Consider the following 25,306-nt stretch of genomic DNA (forward strand, 5'->3'; position numbering starts at 1 on the left):
TTCAAATCTTTAAAATTGCAATCTACCTCCTAAAACCATTGTAGGAATTAATATAATATATGTACAGTACTCTGAACATATAATATCTTATATTCTAAGAAAAATATCTTAGAAGTCACAAGCTATTTCTTCTTCATGATTCTATTCTCCCCATCTGAGAGCATTCACCCTGGAAATCCTGTGCTGGGCAAGATTGCCTATGATTTTCTACCCTTGTGGGGTCCTTGAACAACTAAGTGAAAAGTACTAGTAACCAAAAAAAAAAAAGAGAAAGAGAAAAGGAGGATACTAAATATTATTTGTTAAAGAAAAATATCTTAGAAGTCACAAGCTATTTCTTCTTCATGATTCTATTCTCCCTATCTGAGAGCATTCACCCTGGAAATCCTGTGCTGAGCAAGGTTCCCTGTGATTTTCTACCCTTGTGGGGTCCTTGAACAACTAAAGCTCCATAAGGAGTTGTGAGCTTTCTGGTCTGTCTTCCTAGCAGTTCTTTTGTTGTGTGTGTGTGTGTGTGTGTGTGTGTGTGTGTGTGTGTGTGTGTAGTATGGCTCAACCACTCTGTTGGAGGGAACGGAATGAGGATGTCAGGATAGAGGAGGAAATCCTCAGGATGCAGAGCCCTGTTTCTTTCTTCCCAGACTCTACTGCTTCTGGCTATGACCTTGGGCAAGTCTTAGAATTTAACTACTCTTTGTTGCCTGAAACAAGGAGCAATTAGGCTTCTTCTGTCAGGGTGAGGTAAGGTCAGAGGAAGCAGTGGTTCTGAAGTCCTTGGTAAAGTCTAAATCCCAATGTCCTCAACTCAAACACAAAAAAGAGAACCACTCTCTAAGTGCTAGTTGTTTTCTGTGGATGCTGTTCTCCTGATTTCTAGATTCTTGATCCCAGGTGAGTCAATTTATGTCACTTATGATTTGGATTCAACTCAATTGTCCTACAGATAATTTTATTCAGTTACTAGTTTATGATTGAGACTTTTACATTTGAGTTAAATGAATTACTTTGGAAAATTAGTTTGAGTGAAAATTATGATGATTTTAAAAATCCATCATAAAAATTCCAAGATGGCTTCTAAGTCCATAATGACTGGCATTTAAAAGATTTTAATATGGAGTAGGAATCAGAAAATCTTCTCTTTCTTCACCATTCTAGTCAAGGATATAAAAATCTCTCTATGATTGGGTAGATGGAAATGGGTTGAATCTTGAATTGGGTATTTTTCATTTAAAATGACACTTCTCTGTTTATTTTCTTTATTTTTTTTGGTTAATCCTCACCCAAGGATATTTTTTTTCCACTGATTTTTAGAGAGAGTGGAAGGGAGGGAAGGAGACAGATAAAAACATCGACGTGAGAGAGACACATTGATTGGTTGCGTCTTGCACATGCCCAGGGTCGGGATTGAGCCTGCAATCAAACCCTCAACTCTTTAGTCCAAGGGCTGATGCTCTAACCATTGAGAACCAGCCAGGGCTGTTTCTTTTCTTTCTTAAAGACTTTAGAGTACTTGTAAGATCTAAGTCTGTGAGTCAGGAAGTAATTCCCCTGAAGTAATTTCATTGGCATCTTCACTTGATTGGTAATAACTACCTAGAGTTCTAAGGAGAAGAGTATCTGGCTACATGAGTGTCCATCCTGCAAACAGCAAAGCAAGTAAACAAAGCGCTATGACTGTGATGTCTGTGCTGGGCACAGGAGGAGGAAGGTGCTTCCCTGTGTTGTGTAGCTACCATTGCAAATTACAAAGAGGGGCAGCAGTAAATATGAATCTCACCAGGGCCCATCATAAACACTGACCATCACAAATTTCCATTGGCATAGACAGCCTGGAAATACAGATGTGATCCATTTTTTTCTTGTGCACAGTTTACCTCGGGTAAGTGACAGGGTATCATGATCATGTCAACATGGAGAATGCATGCTCCCATGGTTAAGCTAAATGTGTAATGCTGTATAATAAAGAGCTAATATGTAAATAGTCATCATGCGCTCACGCCATGATGCCCTCACACTCTCATAATCCATCACCAGGAGGCTGTGTGCACAGCAGGCACGCACAGGTGGGTGGGGATTTGACGCTGCATGATGGCGCGGAGGCAGGTTCCGGCGGCTCTGCACGGTGAGACCTGGGGGTCCCATGGCTCTATGCAGCGCAGAAGCGGGACCCTGGCTCCGGCCTACCTTTTTGGGGCAATTCATTGAGGAGCCCCAGATGGGTGGGCTGGGTCTACCACTTTAGGGCTATCGATTGCGGGGCTCCGCACTGTGAGAAGGCACAGGCCAGGCTGGGGGACCCCACCCCCCGAGTACATGAATTTTGTGCACCAGGCCTCTAGTTATGGAATAAATATGAGTTCTCCCTAAATTATTTTCTTCCATTCAAGAAACTTACCAAGAAAAAAAAGTTTGGTTAGATAAACCATTTTTAATTTTTATAAGAACTAACTTGAAGCAGGGTGGTTTTCTACTTTTTAGGACATATTTTCACACACTTTTATTGGCTTGAACAGGTATACTTAGAATATATGATTTCCCCATGAAGAAAAGCAAGGGAGTCCACTCATAGCTTACCTGGGGTATCTACTTCAGGTCAACATCAGGTTGCAATCACGGTGTTGACTGGGCTCCATTCTTATCTGGAGACTTGATTTAGGAAGGATCTTCTCCCAAACTCATTCGGGTTGTTGGCAGAATTCATTTCCTTGTGACAATAGAACTTATGGGGGCTTGCTTCTTCAAGTTCAGTAGGAGAGCTCCTAGCTGCTGTCTGCTAGCAGAGTCATATGTGATGTAATGTAATCGTGGGAATGACACCCCATCACCTTTGTCTTATTCTGTTGGTTGGAAAGGTCATTTGTTCCACTGCCACTCAAGGAGAGAGAAATTCTGGATACTAGGAGGCTGGAATTATTGGAGGTTACCCTAAGGTTTGTCCATAACAGTAAATATGAATCTCATGGTAAATATGAACAAACATGGTTTTTATTTATTTATTTATTTGTGTGTGTGTGTGTGTGTGTGTGTGTGTGTGTTTGTGTGTTGTTTTTTTTTTTTTTTTGGTCTATTTGGATTAAAGTGTGAGATAAAAAGGAGAACAACTGAAAATATGGAGTTGCCATTAACTGAGAAAGGGAAGACTGAGGGAGGGAAGACCCAGAGCACAAATTTGACTACATAAAATATGAGTTGCCTGTTGCACACCCACACAAAAATGTCAAATAGACAGTTTCATGTGCAAATCTAGATTTCAGAGAGGAGGTTAGAGATATAAATTTGGGGTTCATTAGCATATAAATGGTAGTTAAAGCCAAGGAATGAGATCACTAAGGAGTGAGGATAGACAAAAAACAGGTCCAAAGGACTGGGCTATAGGTTCCTCAATATTAAAAAGTTGGGGAGTCTATGAAGAAGCAGTAAAGAAGTGAGAGAAGAATGAGATAAGAGGAATGCCTAAGAGCATAGAGTCCTTGAATCCTTTACATGTTGACTTAATTTGTTTAAGTCTCATTATGCAAATTTCACCCTTATCTCTCAGTTTGGGAAGACACCTACCTACCCTGCTGCCTCTCTTCTCTCTGAGATGCCAAGTGTGAATGAAAACAAGATTTGATTTTGTTGTGAAAGTTCAACACCCAAATTTACATTCTTGCCCGAATAAGCCAATGTAATTCATTCAGCCTGAGTGTGGGCAATGTGGTCAGTGGGAGTGTGTGAACTGTTTTATTTTGGGATTGACACCATCAAAACCAGGCTGCTTTAAAGCGTACACCCCTCAGGTGTCAGGTGACACATGCCATGCAGAACCTCAAAAGTGAAAGGGTTCAAACAGTGACAAGAGCATGAGTCTTCCTTTAATGCATTAGATGTAAGTAATAGAGGCATTTTCTTTTTGTCAAAATTTATTTTAGTATCCATTGATTATGCACAGAAATTTATTGCAGTCATTTAAATGTAAAGCTTGTCTATGGGCATAATAAACTATCCCCAGTTCACCTAATCATACCTCAGATTTAAGGATCTATTTTATTTTTGAGATTTAATCATGTTTTCAAACAGTGTACAAATAATGCTATCAGCTCTCTTCCACACGTTAGTTTATAATCCTCATTTAACAAATGAGGAAGTGAAAGCAAAGAGTTCAGCAACTCTCTCCGAACACAGGGGACCACACGCTGCCCTTGGGCAGCTGGCCGGCTGGCTCCTGTTGGACCACACAGCTGACATCTCAACTGGGGCAGGTTGAGTCCGGAAGCAGGAGTTACAAGCAGTGTAATGAAATGACTGCGTTGCCTTTCAGATGGACCTGGAGGTCAAGCCAGTTTATTTGTTTTTAATTTAACTAAAATGATAGGCTGGTTGAAAGATTGCTTTGTTGGTCAGGATCTTTTGAATAGCCACACAAACCTTTTGGTCTCTCTCTTCCTTTCCTCCAACCCCTATTCCCATTTGCAGGATTAGAACAGCACATTAATCTTGCCAGCGTTGTCAGGAGTGATCAGCGAGTTTTATTAAAAGCGTTGGGATTGCCTGAAAGGCCTCCTTGTCTGAGTTTGCAATGAAAGAAGCATGTTAAGAACTTGGGGCACTTTGTCGGGACCCCTTGCCCTGCCCCTTGGACTATGAGCTGACATCCCCGGAAGAAGCACAGAAGCCCTCCTTTGTTGAAGGGATTTCACCGGTGGGCGGAAGCGAGCTGGCCCTGTCGGCATGAGCTCCGTGAGCTGGGCTGGGCTGACAGCCCTGCTGCTGCTGCTCCTGGGCTGGGCCAGCCCCACCTTCGTCAGCGTGAACCGTGGGGTCAGAGTGATGAAGGGCAGCTCTGCCTTCCTGTCAGGAGATGACCTGAAGTTTGCCATCCCCAAAGAGAAAGATGCTTGCAAAGTGGAAGTTGTGATGAATGAGCCAATAACCCAGAGGGTTGGGAAACTCACTCCACAGGTAGGTCATGCCCAAGATTTTCTCTTCAGGAGTGTGTGTGAATGTGAGTGTGCGAGAGTGTGTGTGGGGGAGAACACAAAACAGAGACAGCCTTTTCAAGAGTTGGAGTAGGCAGTCTCTCGTGTGGTGAGATATGGTCAGTCTTTATGGGTTATCCCTGCCCCAAATGATCCCACCCATTGCTCGTCAGGGTACCTGTGGATAAGGTATCAGGATTTCAAGGCATTTTTAGGACACACCTGTGGCCGCAGAATAGCAAAGTGAAACAGGAAGGCATTTTCCTTTGTTAACATCACTTGACTATTCCCTTGAGTAAGGGAAGAGATGTGGGAAAGAGGTGAAGGTAATTCTTTTTAAATATTCTCTGTTCTTCAAAAATGTCTGCATAAATTTTTTTTCTTTACTCAAAACCTAGGAGATCTTGTCATTTAAGGGAATTTTATGCCCAATCCTTTTCTAGGGTGAATAATTGCCTTCTAATTCATTGGGTTTAAAAAATCTATATGATTATACATTGTATTTGCTGAAAGTTGGAGTTTACTTGCATACACAATAGAAATATTGCTTCCGGTTTTATTGTTTCTACTGTGGCTTAATTATCCTCCCAATGTAAACAATTTTGAGAATATTCAACATGTGGCTGCTGCTTCTGGAAAAATATACCATTTCCATTTGCTGAACTGTGAACATTAATTTTCTTCATTTGAGTAAAGAACATATTCCTTCCATAAAGTTCAAAAGTGGTAATGGAAGCTGTAGAGGTGGACTATAGAGACTTAGATAGATGGTGGCTCAAATTGACATCTCCAGACAGTTTGTTTATGACACTTAAAGTTATGGTCCAGTTCTGAAGCACATCAGAATTCTGTGGAGGGCTCTCATGTTGGGAGTATTCCTGATGTGATAGTAAACAGATATTTCCTTCCAGTTTCCCACAAGCTTTGCTTTTATCAGTTAAAGAGCTTCAGGTGGGCGTCTAAAAAATGCTAGCATACAGTAATGGCCCCAGGTCCCTAAGTGTTTAATAATTGCAGTATCTTCTCACCTTTTCTCAATACACCTGCACTCTGAAAATGTGTTTGATTGACACCTATCACTCAAGGAGAAAGGTGAGACCCAGATGGGCAGGTGACATAAATAAGCTCAGCTGCAAGCAATGGAGACCCAACTACAGGGACAGTGGTCATACAAAAACACCCTGGGAGTTTTGGGAGCAGTAAGATAGGATCCTAATCCTTGGGGACTGAGGTCCCTGGATGGATATGTGTAAGTGCTTTATAAAGACTGATGAACTAATAATTTGATACCCCTTCCAATCAATATATTTTAAAAACATCCAACATTTATTTCAAAGTGAGGATGAATATTTTGTGGGGGAAGAAGAGAAGAAAAATTCCTCCTAGCAGCATGCTGGGGCAACCTTTGGTCTAGCAGTAGTAAGCTCTGGCCCCAAGCATGCATCCCCCACTGAGCAAAACAAAAGCTCTGTTCTTCACCAGATTCTCTCTCCTTAGAAAGCACTTTGGGGAGGAGGTGCTGTTACTGAAGTCAGCCTATGAGGGGTATCTTCTTCCCATCCCAAAGAGCCTGTCACTTCCAAATATATATAGCACTTTTTCTGAGAGTAATGGAATTGTCTCTATTGTATATTTTCAATGATGTTTCCGTGGTCCTCACCATTTGGCTGGCTGTGAGGCACTGGAGAGCAAAAAGGGATCTAAGTGACTAAAACTAGGCAAAAAAGCTATTTGGTCACAAGGATGAAGGGTTGTAATAGATCTCCAAGTTATCTTCATCTCAAACTTTCCCTGGTTTTAAGGCAAAATCCCATATAGAAACACAATTTGGATCAGAAACAACAACGTGCCTGGCTGACTTAGCAAAGCCCTGACTGCTGGGAAAGGGAGTGAGCCAAGACTCCCCATATGATCCCTTAGGATGCTGTGCTCCTTAAAAAGATAACAACACAAAAAACAAAACAAAACAACAAACAAGTCCTGAATGTTCAGCGTCTGTATTTCCAGAGGCAAATTTGACATCTCAAATAGACTTATATCCTATAAAGTAGATGTGGGATTTACACCTTCTAAAATTTATCCTATGGGAAGGGAATCCATTAAAATGTGAAGTTTCATCACTTTTTTTGGGTCAAATATTAGAACTTTGTACCATAAAGAAATCTAGATATCCAGAAAGCTTTGTTTCTCAAACTGCCAGGTCATCTTCCTATTTTTATTACAATTTTAACAAAAGACAAGATTGCCAAGGAAAGTCTACTTTTTAAAAAAAGTGTGCTTGTCTTTAATCCAGGTTGATTTAGCTTGCTCTGGGGATTTATTTCTTAGGGAGTTTTTGAAATGAAGCAAAGCCAAGCACACACACACACACACACACAGACACACACACTCACACACAGCCTACACATTATTCTTTAATAGATCTTAGTAGGATGTTGAAAGCAAGGCTTATGTGAACCCATTTCTAGCAAGATGACTGTATTAGCAACACCCTGCTGGGTAATGAACAGTTTTATTTGATTTGCACAGGAAATGTTTTGTTTAACATCTGTTCAATTAGTGTTTTCATTTCATTACTGAAGTTTGTCTTAGGACCAACAGGTTCATTTTCCTATTGGATATTTGGAAAGGGATTTCAATTGGTAAACACCAGTATCTTCTGTTTAGACAACCCTCCTGATATAGTCAATTAGATAAGGTCGATGGCTGTGTGTGTTTTTTTCATGTTTTAGGGCAAGACTTCCTCACACACAGCACTTCTCACACCTGTCCCAAAGCAAAAAATGTCCCGGGTAGAAAAACACCCAGGTTTGGTGCTGAGCTTGCTCTTTTGAGTCAGAAGTACAGCAGTAAGAAAACATCTCTAGTTTGAACCAGTTTACTGTCATTAAAGTGAGTAATGAGTTAGGAATGTGTGACAATTTAATTATAAATTGTAATTGAAAAGCAGTTGAAGTGGAAAAAAACAAAGCTCGACAGTAATTAGAAAAGGATTTAGCTCTTTTTTGTTTTAGTTAGTAAATTTATGGACAATTATGTTTGTCGCCTTTTATAAAAGGAAAACATATTACGAAACATAAAACAGATGTTTCTTTTAACAAAACAGATTGTCTCTTTATTACCCTGACTATTTGTCAATGATATGGGAAAGGTCTTTCCTTTATTCCTTCTTTGTTGTAAATTAAAAAGAGGAACCAATGATGTCTGTGGGAAAAGATCATTTGTATTAGTGGTAAAGTCTTCTCAGAGAGGATTATGTTGTCTGTAAATGTTTGAAGCTATAACGAGGTGCAGGCTAAACATTGTGAACTCAACAGTGATGATGTGTGAATACCTCAAGGGAACAGTCAGTCCTCACTTAACATCATCAATAAGTTCTGCGACTTTAAACTAAACGACGTGTAACAAAACCAATTTTACCATAGGCTAATTGATATAAACAAGAGTTAAGGTCCTACTGCATCTCATCAACGTTATAACAAAATGACGTTGAAAGAAACAACATTATCCGAGGACCTGCTGTATTTCTTAGAACTCTACCAAGTCAGAGTGGGCAGAATGAGGGTCATAGTATAGGTGGAAGAGAAAATACATCTTTTAAAAACTAGAGTTCCCAGTTCTGAATGAGGTGATCCAGTTAATTATAATTTTATTTGAATAGAAGTAATTGCCTTTAGGTTGCTATCTGTCTTACCAACCATTTCCGTTATTACATAAAGAATAAAAGCGGTCTCTCAAAAGTAGATGAGAAACAACTGTGGGTCAGGTTTGGCTCTGATGAACCACATTAGTGTCCATAGTTAGTACCTTTGTTTTTTTTTTAATATAAAAATCTTATTTGGAAAGGAAGAATTAAAAGGAGAAGAAAAATATATATACAGAACTCATCCAGTATATTCACAGGTTGGGTAATGCATGCCTTTTCATGCATAGACATGTAGACCTCCCTTACCCAATTGCTATGAATTATGAATTCCTGAGAAGTTTGGGTAAATAACATTTTGATTTATGGAACCATATTTCAAATGCACTGTAGACTATAAAAAGATAATTATTTAGAGAGATAGCCACTCCTTAATTTATCTGCTCAAACTACTTGATCTGATTTTCATAATTTAGATATTCTCAAAAGAAGACACAACTGTATAAGTAGAATGATGAGTGGGCATGGGGGCGGGTATAGGTGGTGGTGATTAAAACACACACACACATACACACACACACACACACCAAAACAAAATAAGATGTTAATAAACCATAATTTCTCCAAGCAGTACTCCACTCACTGCTGGAAAAATTAACTCTTGTACCAATTTTCTCATAGATATTTATCATTTCTTCATGTGAACTAGGTCTTTGACTGCCATTTCCTTCCCAATGAAGTAAAGTATATTCACAACGGGTGCCCAATTCTTGATGAAGACACAGTGAAGCTTAGACTTTACAGGTGAGCATCACAGGATCCTTGTGCATTCTTTGCTAGATAATTATTCTGTGTACTTCTTTTTCTGTGGATAGGTATTACTGTGGGGGAGTTACTAGATTCCAAACAAGAAAGCAATCAGTAAGACCTGAATGGGTGAGGTGAGAATTGCAGCCAATGTTCAGTGTTCTTTATTTGTACCATCTTTCTTGGGGTTTTTCTGGGGAAATGATTAGCCCTGTCCCGTTTCCCATTAGAATTCTTGTATAGGTATCTCTGCTTAGATCCAACTATCCCCTTATAATAGGAAATGGAAATTATAAACTATAAATTCTTAATGAGAATTTGGAGGAATATATGTCTCAAAATCCAGTAAAATTATTCTTTTTGATGAGCAGCTGCTTAGTTATAAGTTTATCATCTGTTTTTTAAATGTATTAGATCAGGGTCCTCAAACTTTTTAAACAGGGGGCCTGTTCACTGTCCCTCAGACCGTTGGAGGGCCGCACTATAGTTTAAAAAAAACTATGAACAAATTCCTATGCACACTGCACATATCTTATTTTGAAGTAAAAAAACAAAACGGGAACAAATACAATATCTGTATTTACATGTGGCCCATGGGCTGTAGTTTGAGGACCCTTGTATTAGATAATATCACTCAGCCATAAAAAAGAACGAACTCTTGCCATCTACAACAACATGGAAGGACTGAGAGAGTACTGTGCTGAGTGAAATAAGTCAGACAGAGGAAGACAAATGCCATATGATTTAACTTATATGTGGAATCTAAAACAAAACAAATGAATAAGCAGAACAGAAACAGACTCACAGATACAGAGAACATTTTGATGGTTGCCAGATGGGAGGGGGTTGGGGAGATGGGTGAAGTAGGTGAAGGGATTAAGAAGTACAAACTGGCCCTAGCCGGTTTGGCTCAGTGGATGGAGTGTCGGCCTGCGGTCTTGAGGGTCCCGGGTTCGATTCCGGCCAAGGGCATGTATCTTGGTTGCTGGCACATACCCAGTGGGGAGTGTGCAGGAGGCAGCTGATCAATGTTTCTCTCTCATCGATGTTTCTAACTCTCTATCTCTCTCCCTTCCTCTCTGTAAAAAATCAATAAAATATATTTAACAAAAAAAAGTACAAACTGGTAGTTACAGAATAGTCACAGGGGTGTAAAGTACAGCATAGGGAATATAGTCAATTATATTGTAATAACTGTATGGTGTCAGGTGGATAATATATTTATTGAGGTCATCAACTTCATAACTTATATGAAGGTCTGATCACTCTGTTGTATACCTGAAATGAACATAATATTGTATGCCAACTGTAATTGAAACATAGAAATTATTTTAAAAAATAAAATAAAAGGGGATATTGGGGATGGAAAAAAAAGTACCTGAGCACCAATAAATGTTGCCTTTGCTTTGTTTTCCCCACAGATTTACTGAGACAGACACTTTCACAGAAACCTTTATCCTGCGGGTCTATCTCCTGGAACCAGACTGTAACATCATCCGTATGAGTAACAATGTCCTGGAGGTGTCTGAATTCTACGGCCTGTCCCGAGCCATTGATAAGAACCTGCTTAGATTTGATTATGATAGGACGCCCAGCCTGGAGTGTACGGTCCATCTGGACCCTGTGGGCACTCGGCTGCCAGCCCACGGCCAGGTGGTTATGGTGGAGCCTGGGCCAGAAGAACCTCGTGGAGATCAGCCACACAGTTTTTTCCCTAAGTCTCGTACGACATGTTTTAATAATTATCTGAGGGTTACTAAAACTGACAACAATATCTGTAAATGGTCATCTTCCACTATGAGAGAGTTTTGCTCAGTATAATTTGTAGCTGGTTGAAAAAATATAGAGTAGTGGTTAAGAGTTGGGACTTGGGAGTCAAAGAGATCTGAGTTTGAAAACTGCCTTTGCTATTTATTTCCTGTGTGATTTTACTTAACCCGTACAAGCCTCTATGAAATGGGCAAGGATAATAGCTGCTCCATAGGGTTGTATAAGGATGGAGTAAATGAGCACACAGTACTTCACACAGTATGGGTCAAGAATTGTCAGCTGATATTCACAGCAGCAATGACAGTGTAGTAAGAGTAATCGGTGTATTCGTTAAGTATTATTAGATTACTAGAGGCCTGGTGCACGACATTTGTGCACTTGGGGGGAGCGGTCCCTCAACCTGACCTGTGCCCTCTCGCAGTACGGGAGCCCTCGGGGGATGTCCGACTGACAGGGGCCTAAGCCATCAGTCGGACATCCTTAGTGCTCGCCATTCGTGAGCCCGGCTCAGGGCTTCTGGCTGAGCGGAGCTCCCCTTGTGGGAGCGCACTGACCACCAGGGGGCAGCTCCTGCATTGAGCGTCTGCCCCCTGGTGGTCAGTGCGTGTCATAGGGACCTGTCATTCTGTCGTTTGGTCGATTTGCATATTACCCATTTATTATATAGGATAAGCAGGTAGAGCTGGTGGTCAGCAGCCATGGTTTAAATCAGGAAGAGTTAATAGATTATTTTCTTCTGTTTTCCATTTAATCAAGATATTTTGGACAACTCCTATATGGCTAATAGTGCTCTAGGCATTATGGGAAGACCAAGAAATATAAGGGGTAATCATAATCATAGTCATAGCAACACTTGATTCTGGACAGCAGTTTACAGCTAACGACATGTTTACACATGTTATTGCATTCAATCTTCTGGTTAAGAAGTAAAATATCCATTTTGTACTTTAGAGAAATATATAGATGGCCACTCAAAAAATGACAGGAAGACTGTTATTGAGATGATTATGGTTTTCAGTGGAAGAGAGCAGGTTGGTTCAGTTGGTCAGAGAATGCTTAAGGAGAAATTCACTAAAAGACTAAATGGACCTGGAAAGGTATGCAGGGACTCCAGTGTGTGATAAGCACAACGGGGAGAGAATGTCAGTGTGTAGATCAGCCTAATAGAGAGAGATTGCATGATGGACCCATGGAAGTGGGAGCTGTAAAGGGAGACTGTGGCTGGACCTGGGAAGGCTTACAGTGAGCCGCTGGCTTGTTTATCAGAGATGTTCAAGCATCAGAAAATGCATTTTATTATTTTTTTTCTCTCAGTGTATCTTCTGGTGGGCAAGGATCTCATGAGACAACTGGTCAACTATTCTTTTTAGTGAAGGAAATTACAGGCTTTAAGAATAATAACAACCCACTCAGTGAATGATTGGAGGGTACACATGAGCATCCTTGGGGGCACTTAGAGGGAATAAATATCCCCAGGAGGGAGGATTGGCTTTTAAATTTTACATTCACATTGTTCAAATGACTATCTTAATTCAGCGCTATACATTCCAGAGCTGGGAACAGAACTCAGGTGTCCAGGGGGAAGCTGTGCCCTGGGACTGAAGAAAATAGGAAGTCTCACGGTGAGCTGTGAGGAGTTCCTGCTGATGGGGCTTCGGTATCAACATAAGGACCCTCCTTCTCCCAACATTGATTATATCTCCATCCGACTGGACCTCACAGATAGCAGGAGTAAGATCGTATACAAGGTAGAGTTTGGGTTATGTGTCTGTGTCCCCAGCTGATCCACAAAAAGACGGCCAGGTCCATGGGGGTGTTCATGTTGGTTCCCATGTCAGGGAGAGTTCCTGGGCCTTGTGGGTGGAACTGCTAAGTGACTCATTAGAACTGTAGGCTTGTTTATTCTGCCAGTAAGTGCTTGAAACAGAGGCTTTTGGATATAACATCAGTATAAACAGCTGGGGTGACGGTGTACCAGCTAAATAGCTTGGCTGTTTTCGATCTCTGGACTGGGACCAGTTTCATGCTTCCCTTCTTCCCCTCTCCCCCCTCCCATGTCTTCAGCTTGTCATTTGACCTTTTGTAACCCCTCTTGGATGCCTCACTTCCCCCTTCTTTATTAGAACCACTTTTCAGCTGTTAGAGAAAATCAGGGTCCACATACCCACTCTGTGAGGCCACAGGAAACTGGGAGGGAGGGGACCTCAGCCCCTCTGTTATGCGTGTAGCAGATTATGTCCTTTTCACTCTTTCGGCTTTTGAGGTGGAGGACTGGATCATCAACGAGACAGGCCTCCAACAGCCTCCCCCATCTTCCAATTTCTTTTAAACTCTCCTGCCCTTTCCTCCTCTTGTTCTCTTCACATTGAAATGATGACATAAAGTGGAATCAACTTATCTGAAATATTTAACATGCTACTCTACCGAATCGTGTACTCTATGATTTATTTATTTGTGTAGTTGAGGAGACTGTGTACCATCTGAAACAGTTTGGATTTTTTGCTGATATTCAATGGTCCAAGATTATATTGGTGAAAGACCGTCATTGCTCACAGTATGATTTCTCACTAGGGTTTCTCCTGTGATCCAAACATTGAACATTATTATCCCTCAGGAATTGATAAGACATGATATAATAAGGAAATGATAAAATAGGATCAGAAAATTTTAGAATTGAGATTTGGGAAAAACTTTGAGGTAGATTTGAGTCTAACATTTAATAGTTAAGATCATGATGCCGGGCACAGATGGTTTGGGTTCAAAGGTCTAGCTGTGTGACTTTGAACTTTATGCTCTATTTCTTTAATCTTAAAATGGGGGTAAGAATACCCACTTTTTAGAATAATTGAGAGAATTGAATGATGTCATACTTATAAAGCCTGGCACATAGTAAGCACCACACAAAAGCCAGTTAAAAAGCCACCCAGTAAAAAAACCTGGTCATCAGCCAGGTTTGAAGTAACTGGTTTAGCCCACCTTATTGTATAGTAGTGGCCAGAGGAATTGCATACCTTGCCCAAACATACACGGCTCATTTATGACTGAGCCAAGACTAAACTCTAGGTCTCCTAACTACTAGGGGATGTCTTCTGCTTGTTTTGATGTTAAACTCCTTTACTTTTAATGCTTTCTTAGCTCCATAAAAAAAAAAGTAGATCCTTTTTTTTTACTTGATTGATTTTTTTTTTTTACTTGATTGATTTTTCTTCTTTTTTCTTTCTATACTGAGTTAGAGCTTTATTTATATTTTCAGATCAGTTTTTTAGTTTATTTAGAATTAACCTATTCCATAGTCAATTTGGCATGTCATACAACAGATTCTCTTATGAATAGTTAATATGCTCACTGCAAAGAGTATTTAAAAAAACAACACTGAAAGCAAAATAAGAAGTAAAACTACCTATATTTCTACCATTTTTAGATACACACACACACACACACACACACACACACACAGCGGGGAGACATGCACACCAAAGTTAGTTTTGTTTTATGGAGTTAAATTTATGCTCTATTTAAAATTTTATATTTTTATGCTTGTGTAAGTCTATACTTATCAAATTATTTTACCGATATTTTTTTCTAAAAATTTAAAGGTTTTCTTGTTTATGTTTGCCTCTTTAATCCACTTGCAATACATTTTATTATATTTCAAAACACAGGAAGAGTTTTTTCCAAGTAGCCAAAATTTTCAGCACTATTGTTGAATAATTAACCTGTTAACCTTGATTTTCAATGATTCTTTTAAGGTATAGAAAGATACTGTTTCAAAGCTATCTCTTTTGTTCTTAGATTTGCCTATTTATTGCTTTGTCAGTTCTGTGTTATTCTAAATATAATGGGTTTATAATACACTTTAATATTTTACAGGCGGGTTCTTCCTCATCACTCCTTTACAAAACTTTCTTATTCATTCTCACCTATTCTTAGTTCCAGATAAATAATTTAATCATTTATGTTAGTTTAAAAATAAGCCCCTATGTATTGTTATCAGGATCCAATGAAAACTACAAGTTATTTAGGGAAGAAATGGAACAGTAGAAGATTTACTGTATTTAGTCTTCTCACCCAGAAGTGAGGTGTCTTACTTCATCTAGGCAAATGTTCTTTGATATGTCTCTTTAAAGTTTGCAGTTTTCTTCATGCAAGTTGACCACACTTATGAAAGCCAGTCCTAGGCAGTTTGTTTTTGTAAACTTATTGCGAATAGGCTCTCTCCCCTCCATTATATCTTCTAGTTGGTTACTGATGAAAAATAGGAAAGCGATTTTTTTGGTATAATTTTCTTCTCTCTGGTTTTTTTTTTCTTGGATTCAATTATTCTAAGAACGTTTCAATTCTTTGGACAAACCATAATTATATCTTTTACTAATCATGATAATTTTATCTTTCCTTTTTCAGTAATTGTTCCTGTTATTTCTGGTCTCTTCTCCACTGAGTTGGCCAGAATAATATTAAATATAATGATGCTTATCAGAAGCCTTGTCTTGTATAAATTATCATATCAACTGCCCACTCTGTTTTTTTTTTTTTTTTGTTTTAGTGCTTCTTGCCTTGGATTTATCTTTCTTTGAAATTGATATGGTCACTTTTGCTTTTTTATTTTCTTACATGATAACTTTGGATCATCCTTTTACTTCTAACCTTTGTATATAATTTTATTTTAAACGCTTCTTGTGCAAGACACACACAATTGGATATTTAACTTCAAAATATTTGTCTTAAAGAAAGGAATATAAGCTATATTTTTGTAATAATACATATATAAAGGTGTTTTTTTCCTTTTGTTTTTTGCATTGCTTATTAAAAAACTGCCTTACAAGACAGGCTAAATTTTCTCTGGCTTTATCTGTACTTATTTGGAAATCCTTTATCTCACTTTGTGTTTTACCAGGATTAAAATTTAAATTTAAAAAAATTATTTAACCTATGTTTTTAATATTTAAACTAAAAAAATAACAAGCTCAGTGGCTCCTTCCTATAGATGATAAGGATTGATCCTAGTTATCCTTTTTTCTGGCCGTTACCCACCTCTCAGGCTTTGTTTATATAATCTTCAATTTTAATTCTAGCATATGATTGTTATATTTTATTGTTTCATACATAGTGTTATTTCTCACATCTTCTATTTCAAGTACGCTCTTTTGACATTTGTATTCATTTTCTTAACATGTTTAAAATTACATTTATTTAGACTTAACTCTAGGTTTAATTGGTCATATTGTTCAGCACCAGTCCTTTTATATGGTGATTTCTCCATTTTTGAATTTTCAAATGATGAATCTTCAGATAGATTTTTAAATGGCGTGTGAATACATTCTTTTGTCTTCATAAACCTCACACGAGGGGTGCTGATTGTCTTCCCTGTTTCTTGCAGGGCTCTCTTCTTTAGAGCGCATTGCTGGCTAGTTTCTGAACGTCCAGGCTGTGGGGCAGGTGGTTTGGTGGGAGTGTTGGAGAGAGAAGTCTTATTTGATCAGCCACTATGCTGACTTCATGCTCTTTGAGTTTGGCAGATGTTTCAAGCTGCTCCTTTGTCTCTGGGGCAGTTTCATGGTTCATTGGGAGACACCCCTTAATGGAGGCCTCTTCCCCCCTAGATCTCGTCTCAGAAGGATGCATTTCTGGCCTGAGTGGTCACGTGAAATTCCTCCTACAGCTCCTAGGATATGATTGCCACCTCCAGCTTCTTGCTGCGGGGATTCTTTGGCCTTTCAAGGATGCATCCTAATGGTCAGGGTCCAGGGTGACCCCAGACCAACTCTCTGTCCTCCTTGGCTTATATCTGGGAGCATTCTTGTATTATTTCCGGCCACACACAAGGACGGAAGGCTGAGCCCAGCACAGCCACCATTATTCTCCTGCCTCTGGCACGTAGCTTCCTCAGGTCTGAGCCCAGCTCAGCCCTCTGTGTGTCCCACCTGTAAAAGACACATGTGAGGCTGGTCTCAAGGAAACTGCTCTTCTGACACCTGGGACAAGGGACGTAGGGTTTCCCCACCCTTCCTCTTTGTGTGGCTTTGGGTGTCAGGGGAGTGACTCCGCACAACACAGCCCTCCTCTCTCTAACAAGCTCTCTTCCTCTTACCTCTCAACCCTTTCATATTCTTACAGTGGGTAAGAGGGTTTGTTAAACTCTGCCCACTGTACCTGTCTCACATTCACTTTGAAATCTGATATTTTTCTTATTGGAAGTTCAATTGAGACAGAGCTCCCCCCAGATTCCATTTTTAACTTTCTGTTATCTACAGAATAACACTCATTGTTCAATAGCCAGTGTTCAGCACTATTAAACCAATTTGACTCTGATCATCGAGCCTGGTGCTCTCAGCAGTGGGAAACATCACATCCTATGATAACCAGCATCTCCTGCTAGGAGGAGGCTTCCGCCTGTAGCACTTGCTGCTACCTCAGGTCCCAAGATGCACATTCACGGTTCCTCTGGAGACCCCCAGCTTGAGGGCCCCTTCTGCACAGCTCTCTCATTTGAGGAGGGCGTGTTGCCAGCCGGAGTGGTCACTTGCAATTCCTATTATCTGCTTCTCACTCGGAGACCCAGGGATTTAACAAACTAGAAAACTGGTAACCATTTTTCAGTTCATTTTCCCTCATTCTGCCCCTGCCTGATTTAAAGCTGCATGACAGGAAGTGAGGGGGCACTTTCTGTCATGTACTTGGGGGTCTAGCATTCCCATTTTACAGCTGGGGGAAGTGAGATTTGGGAGTTAAATAACTTGTCTAAAGTCATGCAGATAGATCATAAGTGGTGGAGATAGAATAAAAGCCCAGTTCTTTCTGATGTGAAAGTGGGTGCCATTTTTCAACACTGGCTATATATTAGTCACCAGACAGCTTTAATAATGACAGTTTTTCACCCACCCAGCATGGCTCAGTATTTGAGCATCACCTATGAAGCAGGAGGTCACAGTGCAATTCCTGGTCAGGGCATATACACAGGTGGCGGGCTCAATTTCCAGTGGGGGGCATGCAGGAGGCAGTTGATCAATGATTCTCTCATCATTGATGTTTTTATCTCTCCCTTCTTTTCCCTTCCTAAAAGTTCATTGTAAAAAAATGCCAGTTTTCTGGTTCCCTCCTCAGACAATTAAATTACAGGGAGAGGGAGCTTGGGCATCAGAATGTGTCAGAAGCTCCCCCGATGATTTACTGTACAGCCAGGTGTCAGATCACGGCCAGATACACCCTCCAGGTTGTGGTTGTATGTTAAATGTCACACTGCTCACCCTGTGTGTTCCAGCTTTATTCACACCATTCTCCCCTTCATATTTTCTTTCTCCTTCAAAAGTCAGAGAGTGCGTGGTTGCCCGTCTACATCAGAGCTGGCATTCCCAACCAGGTTCCGAGGGCGGCGTTCATGGCCATGTTTGTTCTAGAAGTGGACCAGTTCATCCTGACCTCTTTGACTACCTCAGTTCTGGACTGTGAAGAGGATGAGACCCCCAAACCCTTGCTGGTGTTCAACATTACTAAAGCCCCGCTGCGGGGCTTTGTGACTCACCTGTGGGATCACACCAGACCCGTCTCCTCATTCACCTGGAAAGATCTCAGGGACATGCAGGTTGCCTATCAGCCACCAAACAGCAGCCATTCGGAAAGGAGACATTACGAGGTAAGAAGGAAGGGAGACGACACTTCTAGCCTATTTGGTGGTCAGACTTACTTACAAAGCCCCTTCCCTTAGCTTTCAGGTGAGTTTGTATATTCATTGCCCCAGAAGAGAAGCAATCACTGTCCATCTGGGTGCAAACTAGAATGGCCAGAGGAGCCAGGCTAGTGATGCAGATAAGCAAACCCTCCTGGAGGGACACTGTGGGGGACTGAGGAGTGAGCTGGTGCCTTTTGAAGCAGCTGCAGCTAAGCTCCAGCTGATCCAGAGGTGCCTAGAGTTGCTCTAGCTCTTGTTTGTCAAGAAAAGTTGGGCGTCTATAATTTCTTTGTAAAAATGTTCCAGTTTTTAAAGATAGAAAACACATTTAAACATTTTAAATATATTGTGCCAGCTACGAAATAGTTCTAAGGGCCACATTTGGCCCAGGAACTCTGCTGCCCTCAACAGCCTTCCTGTGTTACTCATAGACCATTGAAGTTAGAGATGAGTTTTGTTTATAATTTTTTTAAATAATTTTTTTATTAATTTTAAATTCTTTTTTGTTTGCACAAGTGTTTTACTGGGGACCTTAATTTTGATTAATAACACTGACTTGGAGTAGGCGATTCCATAGTCTCATATGATGACTAATTTCACTACCCAACACTTTCCATCAGGAAAGTCTTCTTTCCATTTAATCTAAATCTTTCCTGCTCCCACTTCAGCCTCTTTCCTCTTGCTTTGTATTCAAAGGGAGTAGAGAACAGCTGGTTACAGGCTTGCACATAATAACCCTCCCCATACTTAAAAACCCACCAGCAAGCTGAAATTTAAATGAGCAGATTGATACAGACTTGAGTTCAGGTTTATTAAGGAAAATGGGTGTCCCTGGGGTTACCACATTGTCCTCCATCTAATTTTGGCATTTGCAGCATTTAGTCCTAAGGGCAGACAAAAGACTTCAGACTGTAAGGGCTGCGTTTTACCCTTTGCTTTGATTTCTTTCATATCATAAAAGTAAGTGGCAGCTTTTGTTTCTTTCCTGTCCTTGCCTCTCATTCCTTCCATATTATGAAGTAATTTCTCATTAGCCACCGGGTTTACCTGCAGCTCATAAATAAAGCACTGCTCCTCTGCTGCTTCCTGTGTGCGTTTTCTGGCATTGTGTCATAGAATCTCAATGCAGCCTTCGTTCAAATCTGTGATATTTTTGTTAGAAGGTAGCTCACTTATCTCAGTGGGGACTACGCCCTGTTCCAATATTGTGGGCGGGAAGCCCTGCATCTCTGCAGAACTTCGCTCACTCAGCCACCTGGGGTGGGACTACTGAGGGCGGAGCTTTGGTCAGAGCCCCTGAGCCAGCTGACCCTCTCTGGGTGAAGGTCAGTCTACCTTCCAGTCACATTCGCCTCTTTGGGAAGTTCAAACTCATTTTATTGGGTATCACATATATTTGAGAAGAGTTTCTTAGTGAGCACATAACATACAATTTCATGTGGTTCAACCTAATATTTACATTACATCTGCAAAAGTACTTCTCCCTCCTCAGTATAGTTTCATTTTCAGCCCGTTCCCTTGAAGCTGTTTCTTCTGTTATGCTGTAGTGGCTGACATGCTGCTGTCTGATCATTGCTCTCATCCTTTCAGATGGACCACACGTCCTTCCAAAGTAGGTAGTGTGTCTTCCATTCCTGCCTCATACCTCATCCTTCTCTGTCAACACCTGCTGAGACACATACATATCACCTAATAAGGCTCACAACTTATATAGCCCCACTTAGTAGTTATGGATTTCACAGGAGCAAGTTAAATCTGGATATTTAACAGTATGGCTAGTGGTATAGATGCCGCTAGATCCGGGTCTCAACAGCAGCGGCAGTGACATTTGGACTAGGTAATTCTTTGTCATGGAGGCCGTCCTGTGCATGGAAGGATGTTAGCGGCACACCTCATCCCTCTCTCCACTAGATGCCAGGAGCACCCCTCCACACACACACCCAAGTGTGAGACCAGAAATGTCTCCAGACATTCCCAAATGTCCCCCGGGGGCACAACATCACCCCTAGTTGAGAACTGCTCTAGACCCTATACCTTTGAGAGAGGCTCCATTGGTCTGATGCTGAGCAAAGTCAGGGACACTTTTTCAGCATGTTTGCTTATTTCAGGTTGAGAATTCTTTTATTGAAAAGAAAATTTAAAGATTATAAACTAAGCAGCAAGATCTAGAGCCTGAAAAGGTGAGATTAGGCTGTCATGAAGGAGATCAGGCAGCAGCAGCCTCCGTCTGTGGTGTGAAGGTATTTTATGCTCGAAAATCTCCATGTGTGGCTCATATGGAACTGTTTGCTTACAGGTGGAGTTGGAGGTATACGACTTCTTCTTTGAAAGGAGCACGCCAATTACCATCCACATCTCCGTCAGAACGTCAGACACAAACGCCCCACGCGTGTCCTGGAACACAGGTGCAGCTCAGTGCAGGATGTCAAGCAACCCAGCCCTGAAGGGAAGAAAGAATGTATATGGGCCAGGAAAGAAAGGCAGTTTTATTCCCATTTCACACACGAGGCAACTGAAACTCAGTCCAGTTCGGGCATCAGATAGTTGGTTTCATTTTGTTTTTCCTACTGGAAGGGTGAGAAGCTTGAATCCAGGATTCCTGAGTCCTGGAGACTAGTTCTTTCCTCCGCAGGAGATAAGCCAGGACAGCTTTCACCTGACAGAGGCACGAAGTGACTGTGATATTGAGCTCCAGTTGGGCTGAGAGAGAAAATGTCTCCAACTCAGAGGGATAGAAGGGAGGCATACATCTGTCTTATTGTTAAGTTGGGTTGCTTGGAAACCACAATACATAAAGAAGAGCGTAAATGGCTTAATTTGTTTTAAACGAAGGCTTTACTCTGCCTCTCATTTCTAATTGAACTTACAGTGCAATGTATAGATTTAGGTCAAATGTAAATGTAGAATGTAAATGAAGATTTTATTCTTTCCCATTAATCCCATCAATAGTATTCAAAACATACTTATAAGCAGTGATGCTAAGTTTTGTTAAGGGGATCATATCTGTGTCTGATTTAAATCCTCTGGTGGCAGCTTAAATAAATCTGTGTGTGTGTGTGTGTGTGTGTGTGTGTGTGTGTGTGTGTGTGTGTGCGCGCGCGCACGCTTGCATGTGGGTAGTATATGCATGCACACATGAGTTGAGCAATCTTCATTTATAATTTTGACTCTGTGTCTCATCTACCTCTGTTAGAGGGATAATGAAAAGAAAAGAAGGAATTGGTGTCCTGTAGTTTAGTTATAATCACATATTAAGTAGATTATTACATGAGCATAGAGACTTAATAGTCTGTATATTTATGTGTGATCAGGCTTGTTAAGAGAGCTCCAAATCTGGTTTTGGCTACTCTGGACATTAGACTCTGTTTTTAAAATAAAATAAAATTTACTTATGAACTTATGTGTTCATTATTAAAAACTTGGGAATTACAATAAATAATAAAAAAAATGAATAGTAATGAATGGCCAAGAAAAAATGAATGATATAGTAATAAATGAATAAAATAATTTATTACTTCAAAATCAGTTATTACTTCCCCGTGCAGACATCGCCACTGTTAATGTTTTGCTATATATACTTCTAGTCTTCTTGCTTGCTCTTTTGCTGTGTTCCTTGTGATGTCTTGTCTTGAGCCATACTCTACACTCTTGGCTTCAAAATTGTTATTACCAGTCACAGAGATTCCTTATATGTACCCTCCCTCCCTCCCTCCCTCCCTCCCTCCCTCCCTCCCTCCCTCCCTCTGTCGCTCCCTCCTTCCCTTCCTTCCCTTAAATATGCTGTATGTCTTAGCTCAGGTTCCCTAGCAACAGCTACTGAGGCAGGTTGCATGCACTAATCCTACACTGAAAACAGGAGAAAGGGGAAAAGGGAAAATCATGAGGAGGATAAAACACATTTACAGTATTTATTGAAAAAATCTGTATAAATGGACTTGTGCAGCTCAAACCCCTGTTGCTCAAGGCTCAGGTTTATTTGTAAAAGTACTTCTGCCACTTGTGCCCACAAAATATCTGGATGTGACCTTTGGAAAAGTCCTTGTGGACATTTTGCGTTAGAGGCCACTGTGAGCACAGCAACTGTTCTTTCCTTGGTGTTTACTGTCTGGCACTGTCATGTCTCTGAAGGATATGTCCTGAGGAGCCAATTGCCAGATTGGAGGTGATAGCACTGAAAGTGAAAATAGTACTAGAAATAAAAGCTAACTTCCAGTTTCTTAAAAAGCTTTGAGAATACAATTTCAGCTCGTTTTGTGAGTTAAAATGCATTCATTTTGTCTTAACGTTCACGTGTTGGCATGTCATAGAACATGTTTGTTTGGTCTTGCAGGTCTGAATCTCCTGGAAGGGCAGTCCCGGGCCATCACCTGGGAACAGTTTCAGGTTGTCGACAATGACGACATTCGTGCTGTACAGCTGGTCACCGTGGACGGCCTGCAGCATGGGCGGCTCACAGTAAGAGGTGAAGGATCCACCTTGGTAACCGAGCAAGGAGCTGGAGAAGAAACTCCTCCAAAAGCAAATCGTGTTTAACAGGATATACACAGCATCTCTTGGGCCCCATTTCTAACTGAATTGTCATATCCCCCAAATCTAGAGATCTTGAAACATTTGTGTTAGGTTGCCTTAGGCGCAGCTCATTATTTAAAGTTCAGATGCCTCATTGGGCTCCTTCTAAATACACTCCTTAATTGATTATCTCATCTCAGTAGGAAGACAAAATATTTTCCTCTCATTTCTGTCTCATAGAAATGTATTGAAAAACATGCTTTTAAAAATACTTTTAATCATTATGTTATTATGATATTAGGAGCAGTTATCATAGTTTAAAAGAAATGAATTTATAATTATAAGGATGGTAGTTAAGGTTAATGAGCCTAATAAAAATAATAGCCATACTTTATGATGATAGAGTCCATTCCTGGTAATGAGCTCAGGGGATTTAATTCAATTATCCTCTTAGTTTGCCTAATTATAAAGCAGAAAGAGAGCTCTTATTTATCATCATTTATGATAAGGGAATTCTGAAATCAAAAATAAAATGATAAATTCTCCTGTCTAATCCCAGGACTGTGCCAGGTCAGCTTATGCCTGAGCCTGCCAGTTAGGGTGGATGTTCAGCTGCATGTAGGGAAACTCAATTATAGTGGCTTAAAAATTCATATTTCCCTCATGTGACAAGTTGTCCAGATGTGGCATTCCATATCCATGATGCCAGATGCTCTTTTCTGCTAGGTCGGTGCTCACAAGATGGCACCTACACTTCTAGCTTTGGGTCTGCATTTGAGGAAGGAAGGAAGGAAGGAAGGAAGGAAGGAAGGAAGGAAGGAAGGAAGGAAGGAAGGAAGGAAAGAAGGAAGGAAGGAAGGAAGGAAGGAAGGAAGGAAGGAAGGAAGGAAGGAAGGAAGGAAGGAAGGAAGAAGTTATGCCATCTTAGCTTGCTTTCTTTAACCACTTGTCCCAGGACAACGACTTTCACTTATATCTCCTACCAACTCACATGCTATCCCAACATGCAGTAGAGTCTGGGGACATGATTTTTTAAAAATAGCCCCATGCCGTTCCAAATAGAACTGGGGTCCTGGTTCTGAGCAAGAAGCATTAAGTGGCTATTGGGTAAGTAGGTTGTAGCATCCATTATGCTAGTGTTTAATCATGATTCCAGTGAGGTTTTTAACACAAACACATGGTGTGGGGAGAGTAATGAGGCTCCTGCCATCAAGAATGATAAATGTTTATACAAAGTGAAGCAATGTTTATTAATACTGTGAAATGAAGTATAGAGAGAGCAGTAGCCCATTAGACAATGATGTTCTGGGCTCAGAGGATATAGGAAGTAATACTAATATTTATTAAGTATTTACTTTGTGCCAGATATGGTGCAAAATATTCTACATGCTTTATCTCATGCCGCTTTATGAAGTGAGGTACTATTACTATTCCTACTTTACATATGGGGAACTGAGACTTAGAGAAGTCAACTTGTCTAAGGTCATGTATCTAGTAAGTGGCAGAACTGGGATTTGAACTTTGGCCATTTGATACCAGAGCTTTAGCTCTTGTTCAATAAGCCAATGATTCTCAAGTTTTGGCATGCATTCGACTCTTGGAGGGTTTAATAAAGCACATAATGCTGGGCCCACCTCCAAAATTTCTATTTCAGTAGGTCTAGGGTAGGGCCTGAAAACGTGCATTTCTAACAGATGGTGCTGATGCTGAGGTTTGAGATCACACCAGTAAGAAGTTCTGCCGTGTAGGTTGATAACAATGAGTGAAACAATAATTAACATTTATTGTCGGCTTACTTTTGTTTAAGTTCTCCCATCCATACTAGGGACTATGAGGTAGGTATTATTTCTGCTTTATAGATGAGTCTCAAATAAATGAAATACCTTGCCCAATCTACACAGCTAGTGATTGTTACAACCAGTGTTCAAAACCTGATTTGTGGAGGTGGTTTCT

At 40.5% G+C, this 25,306-nt stretch overlaps 1 protein-coding gene across 1 annotated transcript in view; it reads left to right on the plus strand.

The window, feature by feature from the left end:
- The first annotated feature begins 4,710 nt into the window (after positions 1-4,710).
- Positions 4,711-25,306, plus strand: part of FREM1 (FRAS1 related extracellular matrix 1) — a 118,346-nt gene continuing 97,750 nt past the window's right edge. The window contains 7 exon segments of the mRNA XM_023755557.1: positions 4,711-4,941; positions 9,311-9,405; positions 10,830-11,131; positions 12,730-12,926; positions 18,485-18,808; positions 21,141-21,249; positions 23,175-23,306. Of these exon segments, the coding sequence (XP_023611325.1) occupies positions 4,711-4,941; positions 9,311-9,405; positions 10,830-11,131; positions 12,730-12,926; positions 18,485-18,808; positions 21,141-21,249; positions 23,175-23,306 (1,390 nt within the window).

The sequence above is a fragment of the Myotis lucifugus genome, unplaced genomic scaffold, assembly GCF_000147115.1.
Source record: "Myotis lucifugus unplaced genomic scaffold, Myoluc2.0 scaffold_79, whole genome shotgun sequence".
NCBI classification, from domain to species: Eukaryota; Metazoa; Chordata; class Mammalia; order Chiroptera; family Vespertilionidae; genus Myotis; species Myotis lucifugus.